At 56.3% G+C, this 21,272-nt stretch overlaps 1 protein-coding gene and 1 long non-coding RNA gene across 2 annotated transcripts in view; both read left to right on the forward strand.

Moving 5' to 3' along the window:
• Positions 1-21,272, forward strand: part of LOC146425972 (uncharacterized) — a 68,544-nt gene that overhangs the window by 19,463 nt on the left and 27,809 nt on the right. The window lies entirely within an intron of this gene.
• FAIM2 (Fas apoptotic inhibitory molecule 2) lies at positions 331-20,266 on the forward strand. Its single transcript, XM_085041151.1, has 12 exons — positions 331-1,165; positions 2,629-2,809; positions 5,539-5,642; positions 5,757-5,821; positions 6,397-6,450; positions 9,834-9,884; positions 10,592-10,631; positions 11,232-11,269; positions 12,312-12,399; positions 12,964-13,059; positions 16,041-16,094; positions 17,530-20,266. The coding sequence occupies exons 1-12, from the start codon at positions 1,151-1,153 to the stop codon at positions 17,677-17,679; spliced, it is 936 nt and encodes a 311-aa protein (XP_084897277.1). The 5' UTR covers positions 331-1,150; the 3' UTR covers positions 17,680-20,266.

Below are 21,272 nucleotides of genomic sequence, written 5' to 3' on the forward strand. Positions count from 1 at the left end.
ACCATTGCTCAATAATGTGCTGCGGGGTGAGGCTGCCCAGGACACCTCCAGACCCTCCCTGTGCCCCCTAGGGGGACAAGGGTGGGACACAGGAGCCGTGTCCTCTCCATGCCCTGTTTGTGGGAAGGGCAGCAGGGCAGTGTGGGATTCCTCCCTTCTGCTTGGGTCACAGCCCGGCTCAGGCTGTCCCGTGTGTCCCACTGGAGCCTCCAAGCCCCCAGGGCACCCCCAGGACATTTGGGGTCGGCTCTGGGGCAGCAGCAGAGAGGCTGCACGAAAAGCTCCTTTGCAATCCCAGTCCTGAGGTTCAGCACCTCTGGGGAAGCTGCTTCCCAGCTGTGGGGTGGAACCCTGTCCTGCATCCTCCCCATCCCTGGATCATCCCTTTCGCTGAATCCCCACATCCTCCCCATCCCTGGATCCTCTCCATCCCTGGATCGTCCCTATCCCCAAATCCCCACATCCTCCTTCTCCCTGGATCATCCCTGTCCCCGAATCCTGACGTCCATCCCATCCCTGACCCTAACCCTGAATCCCCACATCCTCCCCATCCCTGCATCTTCCCCATCCCTGACCCCAACCCTGCATCCTCCTGGGTGCTCTGTCTGTTCATTCTCCCCATCCCATCCCTACATCCTTCCAGGCTCTGCATCCTTGCATTTTCCCTGACCCATCCCTGAATTCTCACATCCTCCCCATCCCTGAATCCCCACATCCCCTCTAACCCTGCATCCTCCCATCCCATCCCAGCCTCCTCATCCCCGCATCCCTGTATCCTCTCCATCCCTGTATCCTCTCCATCCCTGTATCCTCTCCATCCCTGTATCCTCTCCATCCCTGCCCCCATCCCCGCATCCCCCCGATCCCGAATCTCTCTCCATCCCCCCATCGCTGCTCTGTCCCCAGCGCTGCCCGCTGTCCCTCGCCGCCGTTCGCGGCTCCCCTGTGCCGCGGGCTGGCAGTGGTACAGCCCTGCCTGCAGCGCCCGCCGCTCCGGGGACGTTGCTGGAAGGTGAAGGCAGCGGCTGCGGGGGCTGCGGGGGCTGCGGGGGCTGCGGAAGCATCCAGCCCCGACATTTCCCGGGAGAAGGGCTGGAAAGGACCTCCCGCCCAGCTCCATCGCCATCCTCCCGCGGTGCAGGCAGGAGCCATGACCCAGGGAAAGGTAGGAGGGAGGCCGCAGCGGGCAGGAGGAGTTCGGCGCTGTTGCATAACGGCGCGTTTGGGGGAGGAAAGAGGGGTGGGGGGCCGGGATTTAGAGAATGGATTTAGGGAATAAAGCATGGGTGTGGGGGGAGCTGGGTACCCTGCAGGGACCCTGCCATGGGGGCGGAAGGGGTTGGGGTCTGGCTTTGGGGTTGGGGGCTGCTTTTGGGGTGATTTTGGGACTAGAGGCTGGTTTGGGGTTGGTTTTGGGATCGGGGCTGGTTGTGGGGTGATGGATGCACAGCTCAAGCCCTGTTGGACTTGTGGCCGTTTCCCCCCATGCCGGCTGTGGGGTGGCTCTGTGAGGTGTCTGTGCTTTCTCATCCCTGTCCCACCTGGCAGCACCTGGCACTTCCCGTGCACCTCCTGCCCGCCCCAGGGGCTCTGCTTTTTGGGGTTTTCCAAAGCTCTCAGGCCGGGGAGGGGGGGTTGTGCATCCTCTGCCAGCTCATGCACCGTCGCCATGGCAACGCTGCTGGATGCAGCTCCATCCCTCTGGATCTCCTTGGGTATCTGGGGGTCCTTGCATGATCTCGGCCCCCTAAACCCAAGGGACAGGGAAGGACAGGGAAGGACGGGGGCTGGGGGCTGGCAGGGGAGGTGGCACAGCTGGATCTGCCCTTGGGACACGTCCCAGGCTGGCCCCTCCTGTGTTTCCAGGGCCTGTGACCTCTTTAATTGAAGTCCTTCTCGCTCTGTGCTGTGTTAATTAGCGGCTGCTTCGTTTGGGGCTCATTGTGATTCCAGCCCCGCATCCCTGGAATCTGTGGGATCGCCGTTCCCGGGGCTGAGCTGCTCCTCCTTGGGCAGCAGAGGAGCTCAGGCTGACAGCTTATCCCGGGCTGATCTGGAAGGTTGAAGGGATCATGTTCCCAAGGAGATCTGAGGGCTCAGGTGGCCCCAGGTTGGCTCCTCGAGGTGATCCCGAGTCCTTGGAATGCTGGGGAGCAGCAGAGCTGAGTCTCCACAGAGGCAGAGAGGAAGGAGCCAGGAGAAAATTCCAGTGGGCCAAACCAGAGCATTCCTGGGAACAACTCCCCAAAATGGGTGTAAATGGGAATGAAGAGTTTAGGATTTTCTGCCCAGGAACTGAAAGCTCTTTTTAAGGAGCAATGTAGGAAGTTTGATGAAAAGCAGAGAATTCTTTGGATGTTTTTGGTGTCACGTTGAGCCTTCAGACCTCCCTGCCTGGAACTTCTCATCCCAATTAACACCTCAGGGGTTTTCCCATCTCCCCTCAGCCATGGATCCCCTCCCGGGGGTGCAGGGATGAGTTCATTTACAGTCCTCAGGAATTGCTGGGAGTCTCCCAGTTCCTCACTCCTTTCCCAGCAGAGCCCTGTCTGTGCCAGGTTCTTATTCAGAGTGATTTCTGGGATGGTTCCACTCAGATCTCTCTGTCTCTTCCCCCTTTCCCTGCAGCTCTCCGTGAACAGCAAACCCCCCAACTCCGAGGGGCAGGGGGACAAGAAGGACAATGCCACAGCCCCCCCAGCCCCTCCGTCCTATGAGGAGGCGACAGCAGGAGAAGGGATGAAGTCTGGGGCTTTCCCTGCACCCCCTGCAGCCCCACTGCACCCCAGCTGGGCTTACGTCGATCCCAGTAAGTCCTTGCATGGCTGGCCTGGGGTGAGCCCGGGAGAGGGGCAGAGATCCCAGGGCTGGGGAGGAGAGGGGGAACAGGGATGAGAGGGGGAGCAGGGCTGTGGTGCCCAGTTTGGTGCTGGGGAGAGCACTGGAAAATAGAACTTCCGTGAGCTGTGGGAGCTCTGGCAGTGCAGGAGGGTCTCTGTCGAGGGATAAAAGTCTTTGTCCACCCAGGAGAGTCTCCATTGACACATCAACCTCTCCACCTGCAGATAAAATCCGTATCTCCAATAAAAGCCATGCCAGCCATCCCAGACACCTCACCCCTTCCAGCAGTGGCAATAAACACCTTCCCAGTCCCGTGGTGGGAGAAATCCCCATTCCCCCATTCCCAGCTCGCTGCCCAGGGTGATCCCAGCTCCTGGGGCTGGAGGGAGAGTCCTGGAGCAGCCCCAGGGATCTCCCCATCTCCTCCTGCTCAGCCCCAGCTCTCAGAGCAGCTGAGGTGGCACAGTTGGTGTCACAGTCGGTGTCACAGCCCTGAGTGTGGCTGCTGCTGGCAGAACCAGGGAGGCTGGACACTGCTAGAGCCAAAGGCTGGATTGTTCCAGCAGCCTTGTGGCCATTCCTGGGCAAACCAACAGCTTTTCTGATCCCGGGAAGCTCCCTGAAACTTTTGCTGAGCTATGGCAAAGGACAAAGGCCTGGCTGTGCCCAGGGAATGGCTCTGGGCCTGCGGATGGAGCTGGATTGGGATGGGGTGGCTGGGAAATGACTCTGGGGGTGGCCAAGTGCTCACTCAGCATAGTTCCAGCGGGAGAAAATGCTGGAAGGATGGGATTTAGAGACTCCTGAGCCTTTGCTCTGCACCATCCCCTGCTGTCTGTTCCTTCCAGCTGCAGGATGGGGTGTCTGGGGAAGGGGAAAGAGTGAAAAATCCCCCCTGGGATATCTGTGGCTGCATATTCTGATGGTTTCCCAGCCTGTTCTGTAAGGAACAGAAGGGATAAATCCCCCAGGTGGCTCTGACAACATCTGGGCCTTCCTGCTGTCATGATGAATTAGGGTGGGAGAGCCCCAAGTGGGGTGGCATGGGTATTTTGGGTTCAGGGGGTGGCATGGGTATTTTGGGTCTCCAGGGGGGACTCACTCCATGGGATGTCTCGCACCTTACTGGGAGTAACTGGAGAGAAGGAACATGGATTTGGGGTTGGTTGTGTGACAATGAGCTCAGGACTCACTGTCCTGCTGGGGCTTGGATGGGGGGACAGATGTGGGGACACCAGGAGGGAGGAGGACAAAACCCCTTGGGTGCTGAGGACACCACCAGGGAGGGAGAGAGGATGGTAAAACCCTTCAGTTCCTCTGAAACATTGAGGTGCCAGTTTGGTATTTAGGGGCCAATTTGGGGTTTAGGACCCAGTTTGGGGTCAAGGGGCCAATTTCAGGTTTAGGAGCCAATTTGGTGTTTAGGGGTCAGTTTGGGATTTAGGGGTCAGTTTGGGATTTAGGGCCAGTTTGGGGTTTAGGATTGCTTTGGTGCAGGAGGCTCCCCAGGGATTCTCCAGGCCCCAGGAGCTCTGGGATCCAGGAGAACATGCAGGAGATCCATCAGGGTGGGAAGGAAGGACCAAGGGATTTACTGACACGAGAACAGCACCAGGGATTTATTTCCTGCCAGAGGCACCTATGTGAGGCTCCTGCAATTCAAACAAGCAACTTTTGACCTGGAAAACAGGGGAAATTTGGGATCAGGACTTGAGCTGGACTTTCTGGTGTCTGCTCTGAGATTGGGTGGATCTTTCCTCCATCTTCCTGAAGGTTTTGAGCATCCCTGGCCTCAGAAGCTTTAGGAGGAGGGGAGCAGCAGGCAGGGATGGGAAGGCAAAGGAGGAAAATCACACAAAAATCCTTCTGTGGAAACCCAGGAAGGGGGAATTCCAGTGACACAGGAGGAGACATTGGCAAGGGAAGCAAAGTGCACAGAATGATCATGGAATTGTGCAATCCTGGAATGGTTTGGGTTGAAGGGACCTTAAAGCTCATCCAGTGCCACCCCTGCCATGGAACACCTTCTGCTACCCCAGGCTGCTCCAAGCCCTGTCCAGCCTGGCCTTGGTCACTGCCAGGGATGGGGGAGGGAAAACCAGCAACAGGAGCTTCTGTTCCTGTTCTGGCAGTGCAGAGCTGACTTGTGCCACAATTTGAGGATTTGGGGGAGATTTTTCTCGTTGGTGGCATCGGAGTTGTTACCTCCTTGTTCAGGTTTGGTGGTTAATGATTCTCCCTCTCCCTGCATGGAAATGGGATGGAGGGATGGAGCTCAGCTGGCTGCCAGGAGCTCTCAGAGCAGCTGTTGACAAAATGCACGATGTAAACACAGCTCAGGAGAGCAGCGAGGGAATCCTGCTGCTCCCGCTGGGAATGCTGAGTCACAGCTGCTCTGGGGATGCTTTAATATCCGCAGAAAGGGGAGCAGGGATAATGCCAGCCCTCCAACTGCTGCAGAAGGTTTCGTCAGTCAGGGATTCCTGTGCTTCCTCAGACAGGGATTAACCCTGGTGCTGGGATGGTTTGTGGGAATGTTCCCCCTCTGTTCCCAGGGATGGTCCTGGGAGTGGGAGGGAAGCAGAGGAAACCTGGGGCTGTGGGGCACCTGAGCCATGATCCTCGCTGGGGTCAGCTGGGGGGATTTGGGGGATTTGGGATTTGGGGTGGCAGCTGCTCCGTTTGCCCTCTCCACAGGCAGCAGCCCCAGCTATGGCAGCGGGGGTTACCCTGGGGACACAGAGCTGCTCACCACCTTCAGCTGGGACGACCAGAATGTGCGCAGGGTGTTCATCAGGAAGGTGAGGGAGGGATGTGTCCCTTGTCCCCCCAGGCTGGCAGAGCCTGAGCCCCCAGCCCTCACAGGGGCCTGGCAGTGCTGCATTCTGGGGCTCATGGATCACCTCTCCCTGCAGGTTTATGCCATCCTGATGGTCCAGCTGCTGGTCACTGTTGTCATCGTGGCTTTCTTCACCTTCTGGTAGGTGCTGGGTGTGTCCTGAGCCACCTGGGCTGTTCAGGCACTGCACAGGCTCCCGGGGGTTGTGTCACACCTGGATTTTTTCCAAGTGTTCCAACAGAAAAGCAAAGCTGAGGGAACACTCAGAGATGCTTTGTGCTGCGATTCCCACCCCAGGGATGTGGATCTTCCATCCTGGGTCATGCCTGGGCTCTGACTGCTGGGTGTTCCCATTGGGAGTGACCAGATCCCAGCTGCCTTCCCCCCCTGCTCATCCCCCTCTCCAGCTCGGGTGACCAAGCGCTCCGGGCATGTGTGGCTCATGTTGCCTCCAGAATAAATAATGGATCAGTGCCAGCCTGGGGATTTGGGCTCCCTAATCCCCTGTGGGAGCCATTCCTGGCCAGCTCTGGTGTGGAATGGGGGGATCAGTGCTGCCCTTCCCACCTGGCAGCTGGAATTCCTCTCCATGGGCTCAGGCTGCTGAGGAGATTCACCCTGGGCTGGGTTTTTGTTCCCCATTCCAGGGTTCACTGAGCAGGGAGCTGTGAGGGATTGGATTTTTCCTGCTCAGGATCTTTCCTTCTGCCTTGCAGTGAGCCAGTCAAGGGCTACATCCAGACCCACTCCGCCTGGTACTGGGCTTCCTAGTGAGTATTCCTGGCTTTTCCTGTGCCTTTGTGTGCTCCAAATGACCTGGATGGGGCTGTGGGGTGTGGGAAGTGTCTGAAACACCTTCCAAACACCTGTCCTGCACGTGAAGAATCATTCCAAAGTGTCCAAGGGCAGCTGGGGAAGGGCATGGAATCATGGAATGGGTTGGGTTGGGAGGGAGCTCAAAGCTCATCCCATCCCATCCCATCCCATCCCATCCCATCCCATCCCATCCCATCCCATCCCATCCCCCTGTCCCAGGGGCAGGGACACCTTCCGTGCTCCAAGCTCTGTCCAGCCTGGCCTGGGACACTGCCAGGGGTGGGGAATCCACAGCTTCTCAGGGCAACCAATCCATGGGTGAGGCTGAGGTGAGGAGGTGGAAAATCTCACCTGAATGAGCAAGAGAAACAAGAGAGGCAAATTCCAAACGCTTTGAAAAAAGTGGCTCTAGAAAGCAGGGTCAGAGTCAATACCTGAGTATTTCCTGCAGAAGACCAGGGAAAATTGGGAAGTTGCCATGGAAACAGTGTAGAAATTCCTATATGAGAGCTGGAAGGTTGCTCAGGGTACCTTAGAGGCTTGGTTTTGGGAATGTCCCCTTGGAAGCTCCAAAAACCAGGTTCAAAGTAGATGTCTGAGTATTCCTTGCAGAGCATTCAGGAAAACACTGCAGAACTCCATGTGTGACATCTGGAAGGATGTTCAGGGTACCATGGAGGCTGACTTTTGGGATTTTCCCCTTGGAAGCCAGCTGGTTGCCATGGTTTCCATCACATGATATCCAGTGGGTACAGGGGGTGGATTTGGAGGTGTTGGGATATTCCCAATTCTGAGCGGGGCTGTCACACCTGGGGCTCCATCCCAGAGCCCTGAATTTGGGATGCCATTCCCTGGTCCCCAGGCCAGCCCAGAGCAGATCTTCCACGCTCTGGGATCTCCCTGCTCCGCGGTTTCCGGGTTGCTGGTGAGGTCAGTGCTGCTCATGAAGTGTGATGTGAACTCAGCTTTAATCAGTTCACACCCAAATCAGGAGCTGTGCCCCGGAGATGAGACAGAGCTTATGTAACCTGGGACAGCCCTGCAAAGGGCAGGAATGGAGCATCCAGTGATGCCTGGATGGGCTTACCTAAAACACAGCCTAGACAGAGTTCAGAGAATAAAAAGCAGTTAAATTTATTGAAGGGCCTTCCAGGTGAATTTAGGGTAGTCAAAGCCCACCCAGAGGCTACACCCAAAATGGATGGCAAGTCACGATTTTTTCATACTTTGTAAGTTTTATCTATTTGCATATCTGGGGTTAATCCTCCAGTTACAGCTTCAGGTAATGAAGTCAATTACTCCAAGTTTGCTCCCCCAAATCACTGCTGTTTCCATATCTTGGGGCCTGAGAGAATAAGGTGTCCTTGAGTTTTGAGCTTAGAGAGGAATTGTTTTGTCCAAAAATGAGAGAACAGGAGCTTAGCACCCTAGATGGAGCCTAGAGTTATACACTACTATCCAGGAGATACACTACAGGATCCAGGAGAGCTGCAGAGGGACTGGGGACAAGGGATGGAGGGACAGGACACAGGGAATGGCTTCCCAGTGCCAGAGGGCAGGGAGAGATGGGATATTGGGAAGGAATTCGTCCCTGTGAGGGTGGGGAGGCACTGGAATGGAATTCCAAGAGAAGCTGTGGCTGCCCCTGGATCCCTGGCAGTGTCCAAGGCCAGGCTGGACAGGGCTTGGAGCAGCCTGGGACAGTGGGAGGTGTCCCTGCCCATGGCAGGGCTGGGATGGGATGGGATTTTAAGCTCCCTTCCACCCAACCATTCCATGACTTTATTTTGTCTCTCCTTCCCCTGCTCAGTGAGCCAAGCCCCTCCCTTCATCCCAGTGTCTCCAAATGCTTGTCCGGTGGCTAGCTCTCCTTTGTACCCAGAGATCTCTGTAAAATCCAACGGGGAGCCCCAGGATGTTTGCCCACTGCTGGTGCCACCTCAGCAGGAATAAATGCAGAGCAGACGAGGGATGGACAGCCCTGCTGGCTCTGTGCTCCCAACAGCCTTTCCAGCTGCTCAGCCGTGTCCACTGCAGCTTTCCTGGTTTCCCAGTGGGAGAGCTGTGCCTGGGTTATCTCTGTGCCCTGCCGGTGGCCCTGGGCTCTGCCGTCACCTCCCTGCCTTGGCCGAGGGTCAGTGGCTATTGGGAGCCATCGGCATGTCCGGAACTGCTGCCCTGGGCTCTGGGGAAGGCAGGGGAGCAACTTCCAGAGCCTGGAAAAACACCTGGCTGCAGGCAGGAGAGCCTCCCTCAGTCTGGGGCTGCTGTGCTTTGTGGGGGGAAAAATCCTGGGAGATGAAAACCACTGGGACCTGGGCAGGGCTGGGCAGCCATGGCTCCGCTGAGCCCAGAGGATCCTCCTGCCCCAGGCAATCCCCTGAATGGATCCTCCTGCCCTAGGCAATCCCCTGAATGGATCCTCCTGCCCCAGGCAATCCCCTGAATGGATCCTCCTGCCCCGGGCAATCCCCTGAATGGATCCTCCTGCCCTGAGCTCTTCCTCAAGCACTCCTGCAGTGCAATCCTGCAATGGGTTGGGTTGGAGGGACCTTAAAATCCATCCAGTGCCACCCCTGCCATGGACAGGGACACCTTCCACTCTCCCAGGGTGCTCCAAGCCCCATCCAACCTGGCCTTGGACACTTCCAGGGATGGAGAATCCAAAACTTCCCATTCCAGAGTGATGTACTATGGGAGAAGCTCCCTCCCTCAGCACAGCCCTTCCAGCCCAGCCACTTGTCCAGTCCTTGGTTCAAGAGCTGCTGAACCCCAGTGTTGATCCTGCTGATCCAGAAGTGTCTGGAAATGAAGGGCAAAGTCTGGCAGCTCCATGTGAGCAACTCACAGAATCATGGAGTCTTGAAATCGTAGAGTTTGGAAAAGCCCCTGGAGGTCATCGAGTCCACTGACCATGTCCCCCAGTGCCACATGCACAGGTTTTTGGACACTTCAAGGATGGGATTCCACCACTGCCCGGGCAGCCCTTTCCAAACCATGCCCTCCCTTTCTATGAAGGAATGTCCCCTAAGAGCCAACACAAATCCAGTCTGTCCTTACAAACACGTTTGGGTGCTCTCCTGGGCCTGAACCCCACCTTGGCTCTGCTCTAAATTTGGCCCTCAGCTTTCCCAGGGATGTTTTGTCCCACCCTGGGGATGAGCTACAGCAGAGGAGAGCAGGAAGGAACTTCAGTGCGAGGGACCAGGGGTAGGAACTGCCTTGACCCACACCTGCCGCAGTGTTGGCATTTCCAACATCCCCATCCCGAGGCAATTCCCACCTGCACCACCATCCCAGGCTGGTTTTCCACTGAACTCTCCCTCTCTCCTTGCAGTGCTGTTTTCTTCGTCACCTACCTAATCCTCGCCTGCTGCTCGGGGCCCAGGTAAGGACATTGCTCTGGGATCTGCGGCAGCCTGGGGAATGCAGCAGGAATGTTTTCTGCAGGTTTCCAGCCCCTGTTGTGGGGCAGGAATGGGGCTGTGCTGGCATCAGGATGGAGGGAGTGGGGCAGCAGCTGTGTTTTCATGGAATCATCATGGAACCATGGAATGGGTTGGGTTGAAGGGACCTTAAAGTCTATCCCATCCCATCCCATCCCATCCCTGCCATGAGCAGGGACCTCAAGCTCTGTCTAGCCTGGCCCTGGACACTCCCAGGGATGGGGCAGCCACAGCTGCTCTGGGAAATCCATTCCAGATGTTGGGAACAGCTGCTGCAGGCCTGATGCAGCCTTGGCTTGTGCAGCTCAGGGGTCCAGTCGTGGCTCTGACATTGCAGCAGGAACTGCTCCGTTTGCAGCTCTGGATTCTGGGAATTCACCATTCCAGAGGATGCTCCTGCCAGCTCCCAGCGGAGCAGGAATATCCTGGTGACCTTTGTCCCGCTGGCCTGGGCAGACCCCAAAGCAGAGTGACTGCGCCCTGCGCTGCCCCTGGCACTGTGCACAGGGCACTCATCACCAGCATGGACATTAATTACCCAGCAGGGTCATTAATCACCTTCCTAGCCATTAATTACCCTCCTGGTCACTAATTACCCTCACTGATTCCCTGGCACAGCCCCTGCTGAGTGCCCCTGTTTCCTTTGCAGGAGATACTTCCCATGGAATCTGATCCTGCTCAGCATCTTTGTGAGTAGCACATCAGGCCAACATCTGCCCTGGGGTCACAGTGGCTCCAAGGACACACATGGGGCTGAGATTCCTGGGGAAAAGTGGGAATTTCATCTTACTGTTCTGTGCTTGGGGTGAGGAGTTGTGGTTGCACTGGGATTGGAGAAGCTGGAAAAAATGGAGCTTTTGTTTGTTAAAAAGTTACGAAAAATAATCTGTGGAGGCTGGTGGGAGCTGGGATGGGAGCTGGGATGGGAGCTGGGATGTACTGGGATGGGAGCTGGGATGTACTGGGATGTACTGGGATGTGCTGGGATGAGCTGGGATGTGCTGGGATGAGCTGGGATGTGCTCGGATGTGCTGGGATGAGCTGGGATGTGCTGGGATGTACTGGGATGTGCTGGAGAGATGCAGGAGCAGGGGATGCTCCCATGCTGTTTGCCCTCCCTTTGCCCTCTCCTGTATATATCAATAACTGGAGAATTCCAAACGCTGCCAGAATTCCTTCTCCTGAGGGTCTGAAAGGTTTCCCTGCCCTTTTCCCTGGGATTGGGGGATTCCCTGGGGTGTCTCCTCCCAGGACATGAGGGCAGCACTAATGAGGCTGTTTCTCCCCAGACCCTGTCCATGGCCTATCTCACTGCAATGCTCTCCAGGTGGGTTGGACACTGTCCTGTGTCTGTGTCCTGTGTCCTCTGTCCTGTCTCTTTCCCAAAACATTTCCCATTCCTGAGGTACCTGGGCCACCTGAGCTCCCAACAGCCACACAAAGCTGGAGCTTCCCTGTGAAAACACTTCCTCAGGAAGCTCTCCAAGGCCTGTGGTGACATCCCTGTCCCAGGGGAGGCAGCACTTGGGGACAGCTGCATCCCAAATCCTGCAGGAGAGCGCTGGAGGGCTGGAGGTGACCACACGGTGATCCCACCTTTCTCACAGAGCAGGTCCCAGTGAGCCAAGGAATTTTTTCCAGCAGTTTCAGGAATTTGTATCCCACAGCCTGTTCCCTTCAGCTCGTTTGCACCAGCAAATCTGCTCCTGGCTCACGTGGAGCCTGGAGAGAGGGACATGATCCAGGGGCGTGATGGATGAATTGGGACAAAGAAATCTGCGGCCTCAGCAGCTCCAGGGGGAAAACTCCAGTGACTCCACACAAATCGCCCCAGGGAGAGCAGGACTGGCTTTTCCAAGGTCTGCGCCTGGCACTGCAGCCAAAATCCTGATCCAGCCTGGAAACCATTCCAGCCTGAGCCTGCAGCCTCTGTCTGCTCCAATCCCTCCTTGCTGCCCTTTTCCGAAAGCCAGGCTGGTCAGGAGCCCAGGGCTGCTCCTTTGGCTTCCCCTCATGCTGCTGTGACTTTTGTCATTCTGGTTTTGTTACCTCCCAGTCAGGATCCTCCATTCCCTGTCTGTCCATGGACAGTGGGATTGGTGGGGTTGGAGCCCATCAGCTGCTCTGGAGCTCCAGGAGGCCCAGATGGACCTTCCTGCCTTCCCTCTGTCCTTCAAAACAGCAGGAAAACCCATCCAGGCTCTTTTCTCTCCTTCCTTTTTTTTATATTAACCTGGAATATTGATAATTCCAGCACTATTTGTAGCTGTAGGATTCATGCTCTCCTTGCCAAGCTCCTGCCTGTCCCAATCCCCCCTTCTTATCCCTGTGGGAATGATCCAAAGGTGGTTTTCCCGGTAATTTTGCAGTTACTACAACACCAAGTCGGTGCTGCTGTGCCTCGGGATCACAGCCCTGGTGTGTCTGTCTGTCACCATCTTCAGCTTCCAGAGCAAGGTGGGACTGGGGGAATAAAAGGGGATTTTTTGTGGATTAGGATGGGGCAGAGATGTAAATGGGGCTGGAAGATGCTGATGTGTGGGAATAAAATGGGATGTTTTGTGGAATGGGATGTGGCAGAGATGTAAATGGAGCTGGGAAATGTTGATGTGTGGGAATAAAATGGGATTTTCTACGGGTTGGGATGTGCCATGGGTGTAAATGGGACTGGAAGATGCGGATGTGGGAACAGTCTGGGATTTTTGGAGGACTGGGATGTGTCAAGGATGTCAGTGGGGCTGGAAGAGGCTGTATGGAGAAAAACTGGGAATTGTGGAGGGTTGGGCTGTGGGAGGCAGAGGGACACAAAGCTCTGTGATGGATTTGGGATTCCTGGTGTGTGGCAGGTGCCGAGCCCTTCCCGTGGCACTAACGGGATTTGGGAAGCATTGGCTCTGTGCCGGGGTGGCTGCCAGAGCTGAGGGGCAGAAATGGCCCCAGGGCAGTTCCAGGGGGGCTCAGGAGCTGCAGCTCCCCCCAGATGCAGCCCCTGGAGCAGACATTCCTCCCTCCTGCCCGCAGTTCGACTTCACGTCCTACCAGGGAGTGCTCTTCGTGCTGCTCATGGTGCTGTTCCTGGGGGGCCTCGTCCTGGCTGTCATCCTGCCCTACCAATATGTGAGTGACCAGCTGGGCCAGACTGGGCCAAACTGGGGGGACTGGGAGGGAGGAGCTCCCCAAGAATGGACAGGAACCTCCACAGAGGGATGGGAGAGCAGGGGGTGATTCCCTGGGATGGACAATGGGATGGACAGTGGGCTATGGCTCAAGGATGAACTGGCCCAGGGCTGAGGGCATTTCCTGCTGTTGCTGGTGGTGGAACCATGGAATGATTTGGTCTGGGAGGAACCTCAGAGCCCATCCAGTGCCACCCCAGCCATGGGCAGGGACACCTCCCACTGTCCCAGGCTGCTGCAAGCCCCAATGTCCAACCTGGCCTTGGACACTGCCAGGGATCCAGGGGCAGCCACAGCTTCTCTGGGAATTCCATCCCAGAGCCTCTCCACCCTCACAGGGAGGAATTCCTTCCCAATATCCCATCTCTCCCTGCCCTCTGCCACTAGGAAGCCATTCCCTGTGTCCTGTCCCTCCAGCCCTTGTCCCCAGTCTCTCTGCAGCTCTCCTGGAGCCCTTTAGGCACTGGCAGGAGCCCCAGGGTCTCTCTGGATCCTTCTCTTCTGCAGATGAACACCTCCAGCTCTCCCAGCCTGGCTCCAGAGCAGCTCCATGGCCTCCTCTGGACTCATCCCAACACATCCATGCCCTTCCTGTGCTGGGATCTCCCTGGATGCAGGCAGGGTCTCACCTGAGCACAGCTGCCTGTGCTCAGGCCTCAGTTTCCCCTCAGTAAAACCAGGACCCTGAGGTCTGAGTGACCCTCAGGAGCCAAGTCCCAAGGACAGTGACCCCCTGGGTGTCCCCGAGGGACAGTGACCCGCTGGGTGTCCCCAAGGCCTGCCACCCCCTTGCATGGCTCTGGCCACTTCCTTTGGCCTCTCTGGCCACTGCTGGCCCCAACTGTGCCCAGGGGAAATCCTGGAGCAGCTTCCAAGCCCACTGGAGCAGGGCTGGGCTGCATCTCACCCTGGGAGGTGTCACTCCCTGGGACACGGGGATGGATGAGGGAAGGGGGATGGGGCCAGGCAGGTGCCATAGATCACCTGAGAGGCTCCTGGGATCCCAAATCCCTCCCCATCCCAGCCTGCTCCTCTCCCCTGTCATTCCCCAAGGGAAACCTGCAGGAGATTCCCACCCCTCCCAGCCCTGGAGCTGCTGCTGACAAATCCAGCCTGGGGATCCCAAAGGTTGGATTTTGGCTGTCTGGGCTGGAGCTTCTCCTCTCCCCAGCAGGAATGTGAGGCTGGAGCAGCTCCCAGTGCCAGAGCATGAAACTGGAGAGACAACTCCTCCTTATCTGACCCACAGTGAGATAAGCACAGCCAGAGGCAGCCCGGGAATGAGCCTGGGGAGGCAGGAGGTGACTCTGGAGAGGCAGGAGAAATCCCTGGAGAGGCAGGAGAAATCCCTGGAGAGGCAGGGACATCCCTGGCTTCACTGAACCCATCTTGGGTTGGACCAGCACCTTCTCCTGGTTCCTCTAGGCCACAGCAGGGCTGAGCTTTGGTCCCAACTCCAGTGAAATTCTCCCTGTGGCTCCCATGGATTAATATATTTAAATTGTGCTTGTTAATCACAGAATCATGGAATACCCTAAGGGAGAAGGGACCCACCAGGATCATCCAGTCCAACTCCTGTCCCTGCCCAGGACATCCCAACAATCCCAATTTGCCTGAGCATTGCCCAAGTGCTCCTGGAGCTCTGGCAGCCCTGGGGAGCTGTTCCAGTGGGGGAAGAACCTTTTCCCAATATCCAACCCAAACCTCCCCTGACACAGCTCCAGCCCTTCCCTCGGGTGAATTAAAGCTGGGTCTGGCTCTTGGAATATTTGGTGTTTCTTGCAGTGGGATCAGCCATGTTTGGGTAAATAAATCCCTTCTGGGGGTGCTCCAAAGTGTTCCCATCAGGACAGTGCTGGGACATGTGGTTGTGCCATTCCTGGCACTGTCCCAGTCCAGGCTGGACAGGGCTTGGAGCAGCCTGGGATAGTGGGAGGTGTCCCTGCCCATGGCAGCTGTAGGACTGGATGGGATTTAAGGTCCCTTCCAACCCAAATTATTCCATGGTTTCCACAGGACAGCCACTGGGCCCTGGTGCTGTTTGGAATAACAAGCACCCGATGGAGAAGTTTAGGAGCCAGATGGACACAAAGGCCACAGTGAGGGAGAACTGAGGCCCTGTGTCCTGCTCTGTGCCATAGAAACGTTCCCAAAGAAACCGTTGGAGCTGGAAGTGGTGCAAATCCAGCCTGGGCTTTTAGAGCACTTTCCCAACTTTCCCCTCCACCTGGGAGCCAAATCCCCTGGGAGTGAAGTCCTGAGTAGCCCATTCTGCCCAGCTCTGATGGCCATGTCCCTGTCTGTGTGTCCGTGTGTCCATGTGACCATGTCTGTGTGTCTGTGTCCATGTCTGTGTCCATGTCCATGCCAATGTCCATGTGTCTGTGTGTCCATGTGACCGTGTCCATGTGTCCATGTGTCCGTGTCCATGTGTCCATGTGACCGTGTCCATGTGTCCATGTCCATGTGTCCATGTGTCCATGTGTCCATGTGACCGTGTCCATGTGTCCATGTGTCCATGTCCGTGTGTCCATGTCCGTGTGTCTGTTGTGTCCATGTCCATGTGTCCGTGTGTCTGTGTGACCGTGTCCATGTGTCCATGTCCGTGTGACCGTGTCCATGGCAATGTCCGTGTGTCCATGTGTCCATGTCCATGTGTCCATGTGTCCATGTGTCTGTGTCCATGTGTCCATGTGTCCATGTGTCCATGTGCCCGTGTGTCCGTGTGTCCATGTGTCCGTGTGTCCATGTGTCCGTGTGTCCGTGTGTCCGTGTGTCCGTGTGTCCATGTGTCTGTGTCCATGTGTCTGTGTCCATGTGTCCGTGTCCATGTGTCCGTGTCCATGTGTCCGTGTGTCCATGTGTCCGTGTGTCCGTGTGTCCGTGTGTCCATGTGTCCATGTCCATGTCTGTGTCCTGCAGGTCCCATGGCTCCACGCGATCTACGCTCTGCTCGGGGCTGGGATCTTCACCATGGTGAGTGGCTGCTCCGGGGATCCAGCAGGGAAATGGACGATTTGGGAAGGAGCTTGGGGCCGGCAGGGAGCTGGCAGGGAGCTGGCAGGGATTGCAGAGCTCAGGGTGGCCCTGGAGCAGGGATCCCGGGGGGAGCAGAGCCTGGCACGGGAGGTGCTGTGGATGTGCTGATGCCAGCGCAGGGCACGGGTGAGCAATCCCGGCTGGAGCGCTCCAGGGATGGTGGGACAAGCCAAAGGTGCCTCTGGAGCAGAGCAGGCAGAGCTGAGCTCGGCACAGCCCGGGAGTGAGGGGATCCAGGCACGGCATCAGGCTGCACAGTCGAGTCGGGGCTGGTTGGGTGGGAGCGAGCCAAGGATTGGGATGAGCTCGGCTCACAGAGGTGCAGAAAGACAGGGAAGGCTGACATTGGGGATTAGCAGGCATTAGGAAGGTTTAACACAGGTGGGAAAAGCCCTGGAGCTGGGCAGCTCCTCAAGGAAAGGCCTGCCTCGTTCCCGGTGGTCTCTCCAGAGAGCCTCTTGCAGAGTGAGTCCTGGCAGTGCCGCGCTGGGAGCCAGCTGGGGAGGTGACTAGGAAGGTGACTGGGAAGGTGCCTGGGAAGGTGCCTGGGAAGGTGCCTGGCGTTCCCTGGAGCTGGGGCCCAGCCTGGGGCTGCCCTGGGCTCCGAGGCGGTGCCCATTGGGCACGTCGGCAATCGGGGCGGTTGAGCAATTGCCTTTATCACCCATAAAAGTCACTCGGAGGCAGCGCGAGGAGCTCAGCGCTGATTCACAGCTCAAATCCTCCTGTAAAATACGAGGAGGCATCAACATCTGATAATTACCCCATAAACATCAGTCAGAGCCTCAGCCTGGCCCTGCTGGGGCAGCTCAGCTGGGATTTGTTCTGGGGGGATAAAGCAGCATCTCCTGGGGGATGGAGAGCTCTGGGTCCAGGGGGGACAACAGGATGGCAGAGGGAGGGAATGGAGGAAGCAGAAAATGGTGGATTGGAGTCATGCTTGGGATTTCTGGTGGTGCTGCTCCACAGCCTGTTGGGTCACCCTGTGACCACCTCATTCCCTGGCAGGTGTTTCCCACCCGGGGAAATGTGGGACGAACAAGCTGTGGGCTCTGGGATTGGAGGAGGAGGAGGGAAGGCAGCTCCAGAGCTGGCCCCAGGATGGAGGAAGCCTGAAGGAAGAGGGCCTGGAGTGGGAGTTACACTCAGGGTTTGAGTGTCAGGAGGGAAATGAGGGAAGGGGAAAGTTACAGCTCATTCAGTGCCTCATTCTGAGCTCTTAAATTGTGGTTACAGCCCATAAAAAGGGGCTGCACTTCTGTACCAGGTCCAGGGAGGCAGCAGAGACATCTCCTGTCATTAGAGCCCTTCTTGCCTCCCTGGGCCAAACCTCCCTGTGACTGTCCTGGGGTTTTCCTCCTTTCCCCCCCAGTTCCTGGCCCTGGACACGCAGATGCTGATGGGGAATCGCCGGTACTCGCTGAGCCCCGAGGAATACATCTTTGGAGCCCTCAACATCTACCTGGACATCATCTACATCTTCTCCTTCTTCCTGCAGTTCTTTGGCTCCAGCCAGGAGTGAGGGCAGCAGGGCAGGATCCTCCCTGAGCTGCAAATGCGAGGTTGAAAAGCAGAGGTGAAAGGGTTCAAAGCCACCAACCCGACCCGATCCCTCCCTTTCTGCTCCATCCAACGTGGTGAGGAGCCCTGCGCTCCTCCCGCAGCTTTGTACATTTGCTGCCAGGCCTTTGTGACCCAGAGAGCAAAGCAGGGCTTCAGTGTCGTGTCCCTTCTGCTCCCCCAGTCCCGCCCAGCCCAAACCAGTGCAGACACTGGGGGCAGGAGATAGGGACCTTCCCAGCCCCAGAGGCTGCTGGAGGTGCCCTCTGCGTCCTGCCCGGCACGGGGAAAGTGCTGAGACAAAACAACCCTGAGGGCAGCAGAGTAGGGAATTTGGGTAGATCCTGGCAGGAAAAGCAGCCGAGCCAAGGGAAAAGGCTTGGGGAATCCGTGCATTGCCATTCCTTTGGAGCTCGGTAGCCTCTGTGCTATTCCTGGTGGTTCCTGCTGTTGGCAGCATGGAGTGTGGGATCACGTAGCTGGATTTCGGCGCTCCAGGCACGGGGAACCTGTTTGTGCAGGACGTGCAGCTCTCGGAGGCCATCCCTGCTGCCTCGGCAGGAAGAATTCCCCTGGATCCTTTGCATCCAGGCTGAGCATGTCCCCTTCCCTTCCCTTCCCTTCCCTTCCCTTCCCTTCCCTTCCCTTCCCTTCCCTTCCCTTCCCTTCCCTTCCCATGGCACAGCAGGATCAATGTGTCACCTCCCACGCAAGGGAATGTGCTTGTGGCTCCTCACCAGGGGGATTTGGGATCCCAGGGAAGGAATATTGCCAGGAAATGGCAGAGGGATGGAGGAGGCTGAGTTTCCATGCTGGGAAATGCCATTCCATGTGGGAATTGGGCTGGGATGCTATGACCCACCCTACAGATTTGATGCCTTCATTGAATTGTCTAGGCTGCTCCAAACGAGCAATCCTAAGGGAATAACTCCAGGGACAGAGGGAACAGCAATGCTCCCTCTTGTCTCCCAAGCAGGGATGTCAGCACGGGCTCTGGATGTGCTCAGGTAACTTTCCACCCTGGCCACTCACATTCCCTGTTTGGGGCTCAGCTGGCTGATCTCGGGCTGTAAAGCTCCCCAGGGAGATAAGAGCCCTTTTGCTCTCATTCCAAGGGTGATCCTTGCTGCTGATAGGACCCCATATCTCCCATCTCACTGGGAATGCCGCGCTGTGCGTCACGGAGCTGCCTGCAGCAATCCCTCTGGAGAGAGGCTCTGCCAGAGCGCTGGGACGGCACATTCCTGCTCCCTCTGCCCTGCCCGTTACCCCTCACATGCCCTGTCCCCCTGCCACACGTGTGCAGTGGCCAGGGAAAGTTACTGAGCAGGGAATGGGAATGCTCTGGTCCCTCGGTGGCTGTGCCGAGCAGCACAAGTGATGCTGTCCCTTTATCTTGCCCCTCAAAACACCCCAAATACCCAGCCAGACAAAAAACCCCAAACCAACACAAAAACCCCAATCAGACACCCCCCCCAATCAGACAAAAACACTACACCCAGACAAAAAAACCTCAACTGGACACAAAAAAATCCCAACCGGACACACAAAACCCCCAATCAGACACAAAAAACCCCCAACCAGACAAAAAAACGCCAACTGGACTGAGAACCCCCAACCAGACACAAAAAACCCTAACCAGACCAAAAAACCCCAACTAGACCAAGAAACCCCAACCAAAGCCAAATTCTTTGTAGGGATGAAGGACACCATGAGGTGATGATGGCAGGAAGTTCATGACCTGCTGGTTCCTGCTAGGAGAACCAAATCCTTGGATTGGTGAGCAGGCAGGACTGGGAATGAGGCAGGAGGCACCCTAAAAGTGGATGAAATAAGAGTTTCAGGAGGGAATTTCTGGCCGTCGGCAGACTGGCTGGGCAGCCTTCCCTTGCTCACAAATGTTTCCTGTAGAGATTTGTGCTCTCCAGGCTTGGAGGGAGGAGTGTGGAGCTCCATGATGAGCTCTGGCTCTGAAATAGTCCCAAAACTCCTCCAGAATGCCCTGCTGGAAGCTGGGGAGGAACACACTGACCTGCAGCCCCCTCTGGAATTGTTCTTTTTCCTTCTGGTGTGGAGTAACTTTGCTGCTGCTGCATCCCAGCTTTCTGCTGATATATCCTGGCTTTTCTGCTGGTATATCCTGGCTTTTCTGCTGATATAATCTGGCTTTTCTGCCCCTGCATCCTGGCTTTTCTGCTCCTTTTGGGAACACCTGGCATGACCCCGCTCTGGACACCTGAGTGGGGGTTCTTGTGCCCTCCTGTGTCCCTTGCATGTGTCCTGGTCCCTTTTCCATGCTGATCCCATCCCAGCCCTGATGGATACTGAGCACTGTCCTGCTCAGGGAGCTGGAGCTTCTCAGAAGGCTGAGGAATGCAGGATTTGGGGTGGGATAAGGAAATCTGCTCCCCCTCCTCCTGTGTGCTCCACCTGAAATCCTCACCCAGCTCTGCACCCCAATCCTTCGGAGCAGCCGTTCCTATGATTTCACTGTAAATAGGATTTTGTATCTTCTCTGACTATTGCTAATAAATGGTTGCAAAACTGTTCCTGTGTCTGTTCTCACTCTGGTTGTGCAGGTGCTGCTTCATCCCTTCAAATGTAAACAAGATCCTGGTGCAGCCCAAAGGTTTAACAGAGCTTGTCGCCTCTTCCCCGGTTATGAGTAAGGAAAACATCCCACACAGAGCAGTAAAAAGCACATGGACCTGGAATAGGTGTCATGGATGAGGAATATTTGAGAACTGAGGGGCAAAGGGCTCCTGGAATGAGGGATTTGTTCCTTCTCCCACTTGGTTTATGTGACCACAGGATAAAAAAATGGGAATAAGTTGTGAGAGGGCTCCAGCTCCAAGGGAATTTTCTGCAGCGTGGAGAGCAGCTGGAGCTTTCCCAGGAGTAAATGGAGGAAAAAAATTTCTCCAAGGACAATTCACCACCTGAAATGAGAACCTGCACTGGGAGAGGGGAACTCCCATCTCACTCCATCAGCTCTGAAGGGATGGTTGTCCAGGAGGACAGAAATCCCAATGCAGCAGGTCTGTGCTTCTGGGAAGGAGTTGAACCTAAAAAGTGGGAAATTTGGTTCCTGGAAGTGACACTGAAGAGCCTGGGCAGCCAGGAGGGATTTTCCTGCATTTTCTGCAGAAATAAAAGGCTGAAGTGGAGAATACCCACAGAATAATGAGGTGTCCAGGAGCATTTGGATGAGGCACCATCAGTGTTCCCTGAAATTACCACAGACAGGAGAAAAGGCTGATGATTCTGTCAAATTTCAGCACTTGGCTTTTGGAGAATGGGACAAAAGTTTGGGTTAATCAGAGTGGAACCATCGAAGGAAGGATGGAGGGATGTAGGACAAGGGGGAAGATTTGTCAGGGTGTGAGGGATGATGGAAAGAGGAAGGGATCGAGCTGCTTCCCAAGCCTGTAGAAAACAGGAATTTGGGGGTCCTAAATCCAGCTGGAGAGAGTCGGAGGAGACCTCAATCCCCTTGAATTCCATTGCCTGGAAACGGGGGAAAATTGTATTTATTTTTGCACTTTTTTCTGCCTT

Source organism: Lichenostomus cassidix, chromosome 29 (assembly GCF_008360975.1).
Source record: "Lichenostomus cassidix isolate B80296 chromosome 29, HeHo_3.0, whole genome shotgun sequence".
Lineage (NCBI taxonomy): Eukaryota > Metazoa > Chordata > Aves > Passeriformes > Meliphagidae > Lichenostomus > Lichenostomus cassidix.